Below are 14,428 nucleotides of genomic sequence, written 5' to 3' on the forward strand. Positions count from 1 at the left end.
CAGCCCTGGCTCGTCCGCCTGGCGGAGGAGGGGCAGCGACTCCATCAGTTCTGTGAGCCGAAAGAGAGCTCCTGAGCTCTGACTGTGCCCACCAGGCTCACCGGTCACCGCCGGCCCTCCTGGAGCCCTGGCCACGTGCTCACGTGCCTCCGCTGACGGGAGGGTCTGCCCTGACAAGCGTCCCCTCCCTCCCCCTTCCTCAGCAGTCCCGCTCTTCACAGGCAAGGCTGCGGTTAGATGCACTGACCACACAGCCGGGGGCCCCAGGGGCGCCGCAGACCCAGCCGCCCCCTCCTTGCCCGCGCTGTGCAGAGAGGATCTGAGTGCAGGGTGCACAGCGCCAGGACCCCTGAATTCTATTGTTTCCCAAGGTGGGAGGGGGAAGCTACCTCAAGGCAGAAGTTTCTAGACCCAGGGAGGGCAGGAGCCCCAGGTCATTGTCGGCAGGAGAGAGGTTGCTGGAAGGTTAAGGTGGGGGGTGGGACCCATGCCTCCGAACCTCCCCTCCCTGGGGCTGCGTGGGGTCACGGGGGCCCGTGGACATGAGGACAGGGACGGGGTCCGGGGGATGTGCTGGGACCCCTGCCTCTATTCAGCCCAGGTGAGGGGCCCTCCGACCCCACACTGGGCATCGTGCACTGGTCCTCAGTCCATCAGGCTTGGGGCCCCGCACCCCCTTCCCCAGGCCCGCTGGGGTGTGAAGGCTCTACGGCCCAGCTGAGGGCATGGACAGGTGTGTTTCAGAGGAGCATTTGCACAGCAGAAGGCCATCAAGGCAGGGAGGAAAATGTCCTGAGCAAGTCCCTGGCCCTGTCGGCTGCAGAGGACACGCAGGTGGCCTTCAGCCCCAGGAGGAGTCGGGGCCCCGGTTTGCCGTATCGCTGTGCCGAGGAAGCCCGTCCGGCACGCGTCTCTGTGGGGCTGGTGGCGTGAGGGCTCCGAGCTGACATGGCTGCCGTGTCCCCCGCACAGCGAGGCAGTCTGGGAGAACATGGCCCGCGTGTGCGTGAAGACCCAGCGGCTGGACGTCGCCAAGGTGTGCCTGGGGAACATGGGCCACGCCCGCGGAGCCCGAGCGCTGCGCGAGGCCGAGCAGGAGCCAGAGCTGGAGGCCAGGGTGGCCGTGCTGGCCATACAGCTGGGCATGCTGGTGAGTCCGGCAGAGCCCCAGGGCGGGCGGACAGGCGGGCTGCCCTGCGGCAGAGGTAGGGTTGCGGCTGGCCCCACTGGGGAGGCCATGGCGTCTGCTCGTCTGGGTCACTGGCTTCCTCCAGAAAGCAGAGCGAGGCCCCTGAGGCACCACCGAGGCCTGTGTCCTCCGCCGCTGTCCTCCCCATCTCAGGCACGTGCGTGAAACTCCCAGGCCGCCATGCACCTGGGAGGCCAGGTGGGGCTGGGGTCCGCAGGATGGTGCAGCGGGCGGGGTCTCCTCCTCGGCATGCAGGGGCAGCCCCCCAGCCTTCCTGGCTGATGCTTTCTCCCCGCGGGACACACTGCCAGGCTGGCCTGGGCATCGCCGCCCCCAGGGGACACCAGCAGGCTTCCTGGAGCCCGAGGGCCCACGCTCACTCTCCCCTCTCCAGGAGGACGCCGAGCAGCTGTACCGGAAGTGCGGCCGCTACGACCTCCTCAACAAGCTGTACCAGGCGTCCGACGAGTGGCAGAAGGCCGTGGAGGCAGCGGAACTGCGGGACCGCATCCACCTGCGCACCACCTACTACAACTACGCCAGGCACCTGGAGGCCAGCGCCGACCGCAGCCTGGCCCTCAGCCAGTGAGCAAGGGCCCACGGGGAGGGCCGGGGCGGGCCCCTGTTCCCCTGCTCCCTCGGCCAGTGAGCGGGGGCCCACGGGGAGGCCCGGGAGGGGCCCGCATGCCCCTGCTTCATTCTCTGCCCCGGGGAGGGCCTTGGAGGCGCTCAGAAGAAGCTTGTAGGCCGAGGCACCGCCTCAGAGCAGGTGGCAGCCTTCTGGGTGGGAGGCTCCGCAGGGCAGCTGGAGCTCAGTCTCGCCAGGACCTCAGGCCCCCCGAGCGTCTCGCGCTGGGCTCCGGTCTCCGGGCCTGGGGTCGCCGGCAGCGCTGAGACCACGGGAGGAGCCACTGCCCCGCTGGCCTTGCAGCTACGAGAAGTCGGACACCCACCGCTTCGAGGTGCCCAGGATGCTCTCGGAGGACCCACGGTCCCTGGAGCTCTACGTCAATAAGATGAAGGACAAGTGAGTGTCGCCGCCAGGTGGTGGGCAGACGCAGGGTTGGCCGTGGTGCCCAGGGGCATCCTGCCGCTGCTTCCCTCGGGTGGGTGGCGGGGGGGGGGGGGGGGGTGCGGGGCGGGCGCGGAGCAGGGGGCATCCGTGCTCTCCTGCAGAGCTGCGCCCTCCTGGCTGCTGGTGGCACTGGGGTCCCGGGGCTCCTTTCCAGGGTGTGCAGGCCCTGAAGGGGATCGTGGGCTCCCCCCAGGACCCTGTGGCGGTGGTGGGCCCAGTACCTGGAGAGCCAGGCAGAGATGGACGCCGCGCTGCACTACTACGAGCTGGCACAGGACTACTTCTCCCTGGTCCGCATCCACTGCTTCCAGGGCAACATCCAGAAGGTAGACGCCTCTGGGGCGCCTGGGGGCTCAGTCGGGTAAGCCTCCTGTCTCGGCTCAGGTCATGATCTCATGGTTCGTGGGGTCCAGCCTCGCGTCGGGCTCTGTGCTGACGGCTCGGAGCCTGGAGCCTGCTTCCGATTCTGTGTCTCCCTCTCTCTCTCTGCCCCTCCCCTGCCCACTCTCTGTGTCTCTCACTCTCTCAAAAATAAATAATCATTAAAAAAAATGATAAAAAAGGTCGGAGGGGGCAGGGGGCAGGCCTGCCGGGCGTGGGGAGGCAGAGACATGGCCCCAGGGCGCCCTGCTCTCTTTCCAGGCTGCTGAGATCGCAAATGAGAGCGGAAACTGGGCCGCGTCCTATCATCTGGCCCGCCAGTACGAGAGTCAGGAGGAGGTGAGGCAGGCAGTGCACTTCTACGCGCGCGCACAGGCCTTCAACAACGCCATCCGCCTGTGCAAGGTAGGCGGCCGGCCGGCGTGCAGCCCCTGGTGGCTAAAGCCGGGCAGGTGGGAGGCTCCGTCCAGGTCACTTCAGAAAGAGGAGAGAGTTGTAGCGCGAGGCCCTATTCCCCACCCCGGCCTGTTTCCACCACGCCCGCCTCACTCTGGGCGCCGGGAGCGTCCGCCCCTCATCCGCCTGCCGCAGCCTCCTTGGCGGTGTTTGCAAAAGCGAGCACTCGGGCTGGCTTGGCGCTTGGGGCCTGTGCACAGCAAGGAGGGACATTCTGAGTGGGTGAGAGTGCCCCCGCCCACCCTGGAGAGCCCTCGTGTCAGATAGGTCCTACGACATTGTTAATAGCAAGAGAAGGGAGCCCCCCCAGAATTCTGTGTGCGGACCCGGGGAGACATTCGACACTGGAAACCACAGTCACATAGACCCAACAGCGTGCCGGACAGGGGCGGTGGGCTCCTCGGGCGCCCTCAGCACAGTGCACAGGAGGCCCTGGCGACCCCGTCCCCGCAGGAGAACGGCCTGGACGACCAGCTCATGAACCTGGCCCTGCTGAGCTCCCCCGAGGACATGACGGAGGCGGCGCTCTACTACGAGGACAAGGGCGAGCACGTGGACAGGGCGGTGATGCTGTACCACAAGGTGAGCCAGCGGCCGGGTACCCTGGGGCCTGCCGCCGTGCCGGGGGCGCCACTCGGGCCTTCTCGGGACCTGGGGCCTGGGCGGCCGCTCAGAGCGCCCCACCATCCACAGGCCGGCCACTTCTCCAAGGCTCTGGAGCTGGCCTTCGCCACCCAGCAGTTTGTGGCCCTGCAGCTCATAGCGGAGGACCTGGACGAGAGTTCGGACCCTGCCCTCCTGGCCCGCTGCTCGGACTTCTTCCTTGAGCACCATCGGTACGAGAAGGCGGTGGAGCTGCTCCTGGCCGCAAAGAAGGTACGGCCTGGGGCCCCCGCGTGGCACCCACTCAGGCCCCGAAGCCCGGGGCCCCCTTTTCCAGACACAGTGGATGTAGCTCTGCCGTCTCTCATGGTTACGGTTTCACAGGGAGGCCGTGGCTCTGGCCTGTCCTGGGGGTGTTGGAGCCTGGGAACGGGCTCACCCGTGCAGCCCCTTCGTGAGTCTTCACGTCGTAACCGGGGGGGCATGCTCGTCCTTTCCGTGTGTGCGGCAAACACACATGACATCAGATTTAGCATCTTAGCTATTTTCTGAGTGTGTTTAAAAAGTTTTTTAGGTTTATTTATTTGAGAGAGAGAGAGAGAGAGAGGGAGAGCATTCACACACAGGAGGGGCACAGAGAGAGAGAGAGAGAGAGAGAGAGAGAGAGAGAGAGAGGAGAGAATCCCAAGCAGGCTCCGTGCTGTCAGGGCCCAACATGGGGCTCAAACTCACGAATCATGAGATAGTGGCCTGAGCCAAAACTAAGAGTCAGACACTTAGGCGACTGAGCCCCCCAGGTGCCCTGCTCTTTCTGAGTGTCAAGTGCGTTGACATTGTGGTGCAACCTCCACGTACCTCCTTTCATCTTGCAAAACCGAAGCTCTGTCCCCCTGAAATGCCAGCTGCCCATCCTCCCCTAGCCCCGACACCCACCGTCTACCTCCTGTGTCTATGAATTTGACGACTCCGGAGACCACACATAAGTGGAATCGTACAGGATCTGCCCTTGTGGGTCCGGTTTATTTCACTGAGTGTCGTACCGTCAAGGTTCATCGGTGCTGTGGCAGGTGTCAAAACCTCCTTCCTTTTTCAGGCCAAGTAGTACTCCGTTCCGCATAGGCAGTGCCTCGTGTTTCCCTGCTCTCGGACACTGGCTCACCTCCACCTCTTGGCTCTTGTGAATACTGCTGCTGTGAACACGGGTGTACAAATCTCTCTTCAACCCTGCTTTCAATTCCTGCAGGCATTTACCCAGAAACGGAATTACCAGACTATCTGGTAACTCGGTTCTAGTTTGTTGAGGACCCTCCAGACTGTCTTCCACAGCCGCTGCCCCAGTTTTCATTGCCAGCAGCCGTGCACAGGGCTCCCACCCTGCCACGTCCTAACCGTCACTTGTTGGTAGCGTTTTATAGAGAGCGCTCTCAGGCGTGTTGCAGCCATACTCTAAGTAGAAGGCTTGTCCCTGATAGCCACTGAATGGAGATGAAGAAAACTGTTAGCCATGCGAAATCAGCCTGTCCAAATTGAAAGTTATTTCTTCCTGAAGCCAGAATTGTGCTTGTAGCTTCATGCCTCCCTGGTGAGCGACACGAGAATTCTCGCCCAAGTAAGAGGCACGTGCCGGGTTCATGGCCAGACCCAGCAGATAGATGCACATGTCCACCCTCCCTAAGGCAGCCCCAGGCCTAATCTGAGCCAGCAAAAACACCACAGGGCTTTTTCTAGCCAGATAAGTGGATTCTGTAGTTTCACAGTGAAACCCAGATAAGCCAGAACAGCCGGGAAAAATTTGGAAGAAGATTAACAAGCGGTGACGAGGCCCCAAGATTGTAAAATGCATCGGAGATAGAACACTTGAGGTCGAGTCCACGAGCAGGCCTACAGGTCAGTGGAAAATATTAGAAAACCCAGAAGGAGAACCATTTACATAGGCACATCTAGCAGGTGCTGAGGAGCACTTCACAACCGGGGGCAAAAGGTGAACCGTCCGCTCAAAGGGGTTGATGCAACGAGGCAGCCACTTGGGAAAACACGCAAGTAAACCCTCTTCGTCTCCTGTGTCCCAGTAAGTTCCAGATGTGTCTACGATTTAAGTGTCCCAGTGAAACGGCAGCCAGCACCGAAAGCCACGGGACGTCTCGTACGGTCTGAAAACACAGAAGGTGTGTTCTGAGTAGGATTCAAAACCCAATGGGAAAGACTCATTGATGTAACCAAATATAAATTTGAAAATAACACATGGAAAAAAACACCATAAAAGAGTAAAGATAAATAATAAAATGAGAAAAGATATGTTCTACCTCTATCCCAAAGTCTCCTGTTCCTAATATGTATGGAGTTCCTATAAACAGTAGGAAATTTACCAGCAACTCACAAGGAAAGGACAAAGATTGTGGACAGTTTCTTTTAAGAAGGAAATGTAGATGGGAACGCCTGGGTGGCTCTGTCAGTTAAGCATCTGACTGTTGATTTCAACTCAGGTCATGATCCCAGGGTCGTGAGTTCGAGCCCCATGTCAGGCTCCTTGCGGATGGCTCGGATTCTCTCTCTCTCCCCTCCCCCCCAAAATAAATAAGTAAACTTAAAAAAAAAAAAAAAAAGGAAGGAAATGTGGGTGGTTCCAGAACATCAGATTCTTAGCCTCGTTTGTAATAAGAGAAATACAAATCAAAACTCACGGAGATCCCGTTTGCCCTGGATTCCACCCATGAAGGTGAAAAGGTAAGCAAACCCCCTGGATTGTTGTGGGACACAGGTGTGCTCGGGCAGGACAGGAACGCGGCAGGCACTGCCCGTCCCGGCCCGGGATCAGTCCCAATAGCGCACCGGCAGGCGGCTGTGGGAGTGGCGCGCCAGGGCTGTACCCGCGTGACGAGGCAGGTGTGCACCTGCGGGCGCGGCGGCGAGGAGCCAGAGTCCTCTTGTGGTGGAGCACCGCTCAGCCATCCAAACCACAGAGGTGGCATCTCCTCCAAGACCTGCCCTCAAGTGAAGGATACAAAATTTCCCTTAAATTTTTAAGAAAATTAATTCAAACCCTTAACTTAAAAATTTGAGAAGAATCGTGGAAGAAAATCCATTTCTGGCTTCTCTTTCCTCCCACAAGCAGGACAGTGTGCTCTGGGGCTCCCCGCCCCCCCACCCCCTTGCCCTGCATAGTGCATAGCATGACACAGTCACCCGGCTGAGCATCGGCCTCTGCGTGGTGAGCCGCTACCTCAGGCCCCGTGGTGACCGCCCCTCCCGCCCCCTGCCCCCTCCCGGCGCCTTGCAGCACCACGAAGCCCTGCAGCTCTGCCTGGAGCAGAACATGACCATCACCGAGGAGATGGCTGAGAAGATGACCGTGCCCAAGGACTCCAAGGACCTGTCTGAAGAGTCTCGGCGCCAGCTGCTGGAGCAGATCGCCAACTGCTGCATGCGCCAGGGCAGCTACCACCTGGCCACCAAGAAGTACACGCAGGCGGGGAACAAGCTCAAGGTGAGCACGCCTGCCGGCGGGGTGGCACCCACGTGCCCGCGAATCGCGTCTCCGCTTGCCCCGAGTTTAAGCGAGTTTAAGCCCCACCGACTTTCCCTGCCCGGGCTTGCCTGCGTCCTGCGGGGACCAAGGAGCCCTGAGCTCCCTCTGGTGGTGAAATCCTCATGAGCCTGCCTGGCGCTTCCTCGTCTAGGCCATGAGAGCGCTGCTGAAGTCAGGGGACACGGAGAAGATCGTGTTCTTTGCGGGCGTCTCGAGGCAAAAGGAGATCTACATCATGGCTGCCAACTACCTGCAGTCCCTGGACTGGCGGAAGGAGCCGGAGATCATGAAGACCATCATCAGCTTCTACACCAAGGGGCGGGCCCTGGACCTCCTGGCCAGCTTCTACGAGGCCTGCGCCCAGGTACACGCCCTCCGCCCGGTCCCCGGTCCCCCCCCGCCCCGGGGCAGCTCGTGGACCCCTGCGGGCCCTGACGGGTCTCCTCCTTGCAGGTGGAGATCGATGAATACCAAAACTACGACAAAGCCCACGGGGCGCTGACCGAGGCCTACAAGTGCCTGGCCAAGGCCAAGGCCAAGAGCCCCCTGGACCAGGAGACCAAGCTGGCTCAGCTGCAGAGCAAGATGACACTGGTGAAGCGGCTCATCCAGGCCCGAAGGTGCGTTCACAGGACGGCTGCACCTCGGACCCCACGGAGCCCCCAGGCTCCCCCTCACAGCTGGGAACCAGACCCGGGTGTCACATGCAGCCAGCGCTCAGCAGGGAGCCCCGTGAGCCCTGGGTGGGATGCATGGACGTCATGTTGCGTCCTTCACACTAAGCTCCTCCTGGGGAATTCTCAAACCTAGGTGCATTCCCAGGCCAGTTCCAGAAAAAAACAGAGAAGTCTGGGGTGGGGGCAGTGAGGCAGATGTGGGTCAGGAGAGCATGTGCGTGAGGGGAGCCCGGGGCCTTCTAAAGTGTGTGCAGGGCTCCAGCTTAATGGTTGGGAGCCGGCGGGCCACCACAGCACCCAGGGGTGCGGGGACAGTTTGAAGGGCGCTTGCAAGTAGCAGGTTGTTGCTGTTTTTAGGAGAGACCATGTAAATTCGGACAAGATGCCAGTTTTTATCTCCTGGCAACCCACCCGGCTTTGCCAGGAGCCCGCTATGTGGGCAGCAGGGCTCGGCTTATGCCTGAACCAGTACAAGCCTTTTCCTCATCTGGGAACAGGCTTTTAAAAGAAAAGTTGCAAAAATATTTTGAACCCTTGTACAAAGTGGGGCTCCCTGCTTGGATACGTAAGTTCTGGAATATCTGCTACGCCTGGGCTGCGGGAGGGAGAGAGCAGGACATTGGGAAGCAAAGAGCAGGGCACCCTGGAGCTCCTTCCTGGTCCCCCCGCCGCTTACACCACCCCTGTTCCGCGACGGACCCCGGACCCCAGCGTGTCGTGTCCAGCGCGCCGCTGCGCTGGTCTTCGCTGGTGCTCACCCCCTGCCTGACCTCCTCGGGCAGGGCGCCCTGCATCCCCCTGCATCAGTGTCCCCTTCCAGACTGGTGGGCCGGCAGGGATTGGGGTGACAAGCTGAGTGTAGCACGGTAGCAGGAGTGCGAGCTAGCCCAAGTTTCCATTCAACGAATCGGTGAGTTTATGAATAAACTCAGTAATGACTCAGTTTAATTCATGGGAATTAACTTCACAAAAGTTTCCTGCCGCCGACTCCGGGAGCTCCTCATTCAGGTGGGGAGGCTGCTCTGACCCCTGTCCCCTGACCCCGGCCGTGTTCCTGCTCTGGGCAGGACATATGCCGAGGACCCTAAGGAGGCGGTCAAGCAGTGTGAGCTGCTCCTGGAGGAGCCCGAGCTGGACAGCAGCGTCCGCGTCGGGGACGTCTACAGCTTCCTGGTGCAGCACTACCTGCAGACCGAGGAGTTCCAGGCGGTGAGGCGGCGCGGGGGCGGGGCTTCCGGGGAAGGGGGCGGGCTCCGCTTCGCGGCCGTCCCCGCCCTCTGAGCCGCAGGTGTTTGTCCTGTGTTTGATTTTTCAGCCTTTTTTATTTGGAATAATTTCAAACTGAGAATTACAAGAATAAGAGAACCCACACATAACCCTTCATCAGATTTGGCAGGTTTAAAAATTTTGCTACATTTACTTACTCATTTTACGTGCGTGTTTTCAAATTTCTATTTTCTACCTAACATGGGTATTTTTCTGAGCGCTCTGAGAATCGCAGGCGCCCTGCCCTTCCCGCTTGGTTCGCAGACACTCGGGTAGATGCCCAGGGCTGGGATGGTGGGGTTGTGTGGTAAGTGTGTGTTTAACGTTTTAAGAAACTGCCAGACTTCTTCCTTTTTGTAGTGTCTTTTTCACGGTTGGTTTCAAGGTTATTCTAGCCTTATAAAATGCACTGGGGAGCATGCCCACCTCCCGTATTTTCCAGAAGAGTTTATGTAAGATTGCTTGATTTCTTCCTTCCTTGATAGAATGCCTACCTGAACCCACCTGGCCTGGAGCTTTCTTTGCGGAAGGGTTTCGGTAATTCATTTTAGCAGAGCACTTCTCAGACATTTTGGTGTCTGGACCCCTTTGCACTAGGAAAGTTATTGAGGACCCAAAGACCATTGGTCTGTGTGGGGCGCACCTATCAGTATTTACTATTACCCAATAAAACTAATGTAAAAATATTTGTTAATTCACTTAAACCCGTGATATGTTAACATAAGTAACATTTTCGTTGAAGCAATTTTATATTTTTTATATTTTGCGAAACAAATTGAGGAAAGCAGCGCTATGTCACATTTCTCCAAATCTCTCGTCCAGCTAAATCCGATGGGATCAGTTTCTGCTTTTGCACTCAACTTGGTGAAATAGGGTTTTTCTTAGCTGAAATATATGAAGAAAATGTAGCCTCACAGCAATACGTAGGTGAAGGGGCCTCTTCAGACACGTGCAGGCCACCTTTGATGCTGCGCCACAAGTCAACAAGTGGTAATTCTTTTCTTTTAATGTTTATTTATTTTTAAGGACAGAGGATTTGAAGCAGGCTCTGTGCTGAGAGCAGAGAGCCCAATGTGGGGCTCGAACTCACGAACTATGAGATCATGACCTGACCTGAAGTCAGCTGAGCCACCTAGGCGCCCCAGGTGGCAATTCTCAAAAGTTAGTTGCGATGTTGGAATGCTGTTGTATTCTGTCACGTTTAAAACTCGATGGTCTGTCTCAGATCTTTTACACACACATCGTTTTATGACATCATGTTGTTTGCGGAGTTGGAAGCTGTTGACACATTTCATTATACGTATCAGAACACCATATTTGCAGAAATCACCACCAGCCTCGTCAGAAAATACGGCATCGGGAAGACGTCCGGCTCGTGGTGGCCGATACGCAAGGTTTCTGAAATCCTTCCGTTTGAAAGCTCAGATTTTATCCTTGGCAAAACGCTTGCCTGTTCCTCTTTTCCTTGATGTGGTGGCCCCTTGGTTCCTTTTTGAGACAGTCTGGCACGAACCCGAGTCTGAGTAGCCACGCTTACCTGCAGTCACGTTTACAAGTAAAGGCGGTATTCTATGCGCGAGCGGCCACTTTTGCTCACGACCTCCAAAGCTGTGCCTCGTCTCCGCGCACGTTTGGTACGACCCGTTTTTCACTTCCGCCGTCCTGGTGGGTGCGTCGCGGTAGCTCATGGTGGTTTCAGTGCCCCTCTCTCTCTGACCACCGGTGTCGCGCAGCTGCTCATAGGTTTGTCTCCTCCTCCAAGTGCCCGAATCCTCCCCTGTCAGTTTGTTGGGGGTCTGTCTTCTCAACGTTGCTTGTGGCCCTTATGAATTCTGGGGACCTTTCCTTTACCAGCGTGTGACCTCTAGTGTTTTCTCCCTGTCTGGGGGAAATTCCCTCCTGTCCCTCTCTCCTCTCCTTACGGAACTCCAATTATCTGTGTATACTATCCCCTGCTTCAACTGATTGTCCTCTTTTTTTTCCAGAATTTTCTCTGGTTTTCATTTTTGGTGGTGGCTTTTACTGTTGCTTCAAGTTTACCAGGCCTGTTGAGTACTCTGATGTTGCTCCTGGGCCTGTATTACACCTGCTGTTATAATTTTCCCCACTAGTAGCTTCTGGATCACATCGAGTTAGTTCCCTTGTCTTTTCTCTCGAGTTTGGTCACATCTTGTTGTTGTTCCTCACGTCTAGCAGTTCCTGGACGTTATGGATAAACCACCATGGAGACTCTGGATTTTTTAGGTTCCTTCCTTCCTTCCTTCCTTCCTTTCCTCCCTCCCTTTCCTCCCTCCCTCCCTTCCTCCCTCCCTCCCTCCCTTCCTCCCTCTCTCCTTCCCTTCCTTCCTTCCAGCATTGCAGGTAGCAACAAGAGCCTCTATGCTCAGCACATCACCTGGGGCTGGGCTTGATGTCAGCCCCTGTCCCCACCACATGCAGCATGTGCTAGCTAGGTTGACCAGAGAGCCGCGTTCATGCTCAGGGTGTGGGCTCCCCTCGGTGATTGTCTTCTGACGTCTCCTCACTTCTGGCTGCTGCAGTTGACCGCAGTTCTAGCTCTGGTTCCGGTTCTTCGAGTCAGTGAGGGTGGGTTTTCTATGTGACATTCAGCTTCCCACAGTGGCCCTTGTTTGGAGCCTGTGGGACTTAGCAACCTTAACTTAGAAGAAATAAACATGAGTGGTGAGGTGGACAGGCCTAGGTCTCCTCCGGGCAGGGAAAGAAGGCCCCTGTCACTGCTCCGGTGTCTCCCATGCTCCCTCGCACTCACCTCGTCACCACGTCGGAGCCCAACCCCAAGGCCCCTGACCCTGGTCAGTGTCCTCAGTGGCCGGGACATCCAGGAGCACTTCTGTCTTTGTCACCCTTCAGCTGTGTCTGGTGACCGTGCCTGCCTTCTGGAAACAGCTTCCTTGCCCGTGCCGACACCAGCTGTGCACACGGAGGGTGACGCCCCTGGGCCACAGTGCAGCCCTGCGGTCTCTGGCAGACCCCACCCCGGGGGGGCATGCCCTCAATTCCCCTCGCTCCCGAAGCTCAGAGCCCTGGCATTGGCCTTGGCCTGCCTTGTGCTTGTGTCCCGTGAGCCCTGCATGGTGCCTGGGTCACACAGGCAGTGGACACATTCTCAGGAACTATCTCTTCCTGTGCGGGTGTCCCCCCACCTCGCTTGAGAATGCCGGAGGGCTTGCATTCTGCCCATCCTCTGTCCTTCCAACACTCATGGCTCACCTTTCTACTTTCATCTTTCTCTCTTACTTTTTATATCTTGGTTCTGTCTGCTCAAAATAAAATTGCTCAGGGGGCGCCTGGGTGGCGCAGTCGGTTAAGCGTCCGACTTCAGCCAGGTCACGATCTCGCGGTCCGTGAGTTCGAGCCCCGCGTCGGGCTCTGGGCTGATGGCTCGGAGCCTGGAGCCTGCTTCCGACTCTGTGTCTCCCTCTCTCTCTGCCCCTCCCCCGTTCATGCTCTGTCTCTCTCTGTCCCAAAAATAAATAAAAAACGTTGAAAAAAAAATTTTAAAAAAATAAAATAAAATTGCTCAGGAAATTTATCATTATTTAGGAAATGCTAAGATTAAGGGCACCTGAGTGACCCAACCTGTTGAGCATCTGACTTCAGCTCAGATCATGATCTCGTGGTTTGTGACTTTGAGCCCCATGTCGGGCTCTCTGCTGTCAGTGCAGAGCCCGCTTCAGATCCTCTGTTCCCCTCTCTCTGCCCCTCCCCCCGCCCAAAGCAAACATTAAAAAAAAAGAATACTAAGATCTAGAGAGCCTGGTTGGCTCAGTCACTTAAGCGTCTGGCCCTTGATTTTAGCTCAGGTCATGATCTCACAGTTCATGAGATCAAACTCAGTGTCAGGGTCTTTGTGGACAGTGTGGAGCCTGCTTGGGATTCTCTTTCTCCCCTTCCCCCGCTCACACACGTGTGTGCTCTCTCTCTCTCTAAAAATACACTTTATTTATTTTTTAAATGTTTGTTTGAGAGAGAGAGAGCAAGCAAGGGAGGGGCAGAGAGAGAGGGAGACACAGAATCCAAAACGGGCTCCAGGCGCTGTGATGTCAGCGCAGAGCCCGACATGGGGCTAGAACTCATGAGCCTGATCATGACCTGATCCAAAGTCAGACACCCAACTGACTGAGCCACCCAGGTGCCCCTCAAAATACACTTAAAAAAAAAAAAAATTAAGATCTGATCTTTCCCATAAACAGTTTTAAAGCTCCTAGAAATTTTGATCACATCTGAGCTGATATGAAGTGTACCTTGGGAGTGGGCCTTAGAAGCCACATGGGACCCTGTTCCTCCCCTCATTCTTGTGTGTGGCCCTCCCTGTGGGTGCAGCAGGTGTCAGCAGGTGCAGGCAGGCCTGGGCAGATGTGAGCAGGCATGGGCAGGTGAGGGCAGGTGTGGGGCAGGCATTGGCACGTGTGGAAGGGGGGACAGGTGTAGGCAGATGTAAGCAGGCACAGCAGGCGAGTGGCGGGCCTGGGCACATGTGGACAGGTGTGGGTCCTCGAGCACAGGCCGCTCACAGGACTCTCCGGGGCAGCTGGCTGGACCTGTTCGGCCGGGAGTGCTGATCACAGCTGACAGCATTGACAGAGGCTTAAAGTCGGACACCTTGGAAAGGCCGTGCAGTCACAGACAACTGCCCTGTTGGGAAGGTGTCCCTCACCACCTGGGGCGGGTGCCCAGGAAGCTCCGTGCCCCGGACTGAGGGGGTGGCTCCCCTGGTTCTCGCTGCGGACTAACCCGGTAACGGCTGTCCCTACCCAGGCATACAGGTATCTGGAGGAGATGCGGAAGAAAGTGCCCTCTGCCAACGTGTCCTACTACGTGAGCCAGCAGACCGTGGACGCCGTGCACCGGGGCCTGGGCCTCCCTGTGATGCGCGCCATGTCCGGGCGGGTCCACCACAACAGCGTCGACGACCGCAGAGAGGCAGATGAGGAGGTGCAGGAGGAGGAAGAGGATAGCGAGCCCTGACAGCCGCTGCTGCTCCCCCAGAACCTGCCAGGGTTCATGGCAAGAGCCTGACTTTCTCGTTGAAATGACAGCTGTGTCTGACACCCCAGGGCACCGGCTGTCCTGCTCAGAAGGGGCCTTGAGGTCCCTTTCCTGCCCAGGGACTTGGTTCCTCTTCTCCAGGACCGTCTCCCAAGCATAGTCTGTAAAGCCTAAAAACCTTGTGGAACTCGACGGACTGCAGATATTAGCGTGTTCACTGCGCCTCGTCCCAACACCCAGGCGAG

The 14,428-nt window shown here is 57.6% G+C and overlaps 1 protein-coding gene and 1 long non-coding RNA gene across 10 annotated transcripts in view; one reads left to right on the forward strand and one right to left on the reverse strand.

Annotated features, from left to right (window-relative positions):
* The window catches only part of IFT140 (intraflagellar transport 140), a 78,390-nt gene extending 64,015 nt beyond the window's left edge, over positions 1-14,375 (forward strand). For 8 of the 9 annotated variants that reach the window (XM_058711131.1, XM_058711138.1, XM_058711134.1 and 5 more), the window contains 12 exons: positions 973-1,150; positions 1,584-1,774; positions 2,121-2,216; positions 2,458-2,590; positions 2,907-3,050; positions 3,555-3,683; positions 3,795-3,977; positions 6,982-7,188; positions 7,382-7,594; positions 7,684-7,850; positions 8,975-9,116; positions 13,953-14,375. In XM_058711131.1, coding sequence (XP_058567114.1) covers positions 973-1,150; positions 1,584-1,774; positions 2,121-2,216; positions 2,458-2,590; positions 2,907-3,050; positions 3,555-3,683; positions 3,795-3,977; positions 6,982-7,188; positions 7,382-7,594; positions 7,684-7,850; positions 8,975-9,116; positions 13,953-14,162 — 1,993 coding nt within the window. In that variant the 3' untranslated portion in view covers positions 14,163-14,375. Of the gene's footprint in view, positions 1-972; positions 1,151-1,583; positions 1,775-2,120; positions 2,217-2,457; positions 2,591-2,906; positions 3,051-3,554; positions 3,684-3,794; positions 3,978-6,981; positions 7,189-7,381; positions 7,595-7,683; positions 7,851-8,974; positions 9,117-9,222; positions 9,481-13,952 lie in introns of all 9 variants that reach the window. The other variant, XR_009256729.1, reaches the window with a different exon arrangement.
* Positions 10,015-12,469, reverse strand: LOC131501269 (uncharacterized). Its single transcript, XR_009256731.1, has 2 exons — positions 11,569-12,469; positions 10,015-11,404 (listed from the first exon to the last, which is right to left on the reverse strand). It is a non-coding gene; the product is annotated as an uncharacterized LOC131501269 (long non-coding RNA).
* Positions 14,376-14,428: the final 53 nt, after the last annotated feature.

Source organism: Neofelis nebulosa, chromosome 18, assembly GCF_028018385.1.
Source record: "Neofelis nebulosa isolate mNeoNeb1 chromosome 18, mNeoNeb1.pri, whole genome shotgun sequence".
Lineage (NCBI taxonomy): Eukaryota > Metazoa > Chordata > Mammalia > Carnivora > Felidae > Neofelis > Neofelis nebulosa.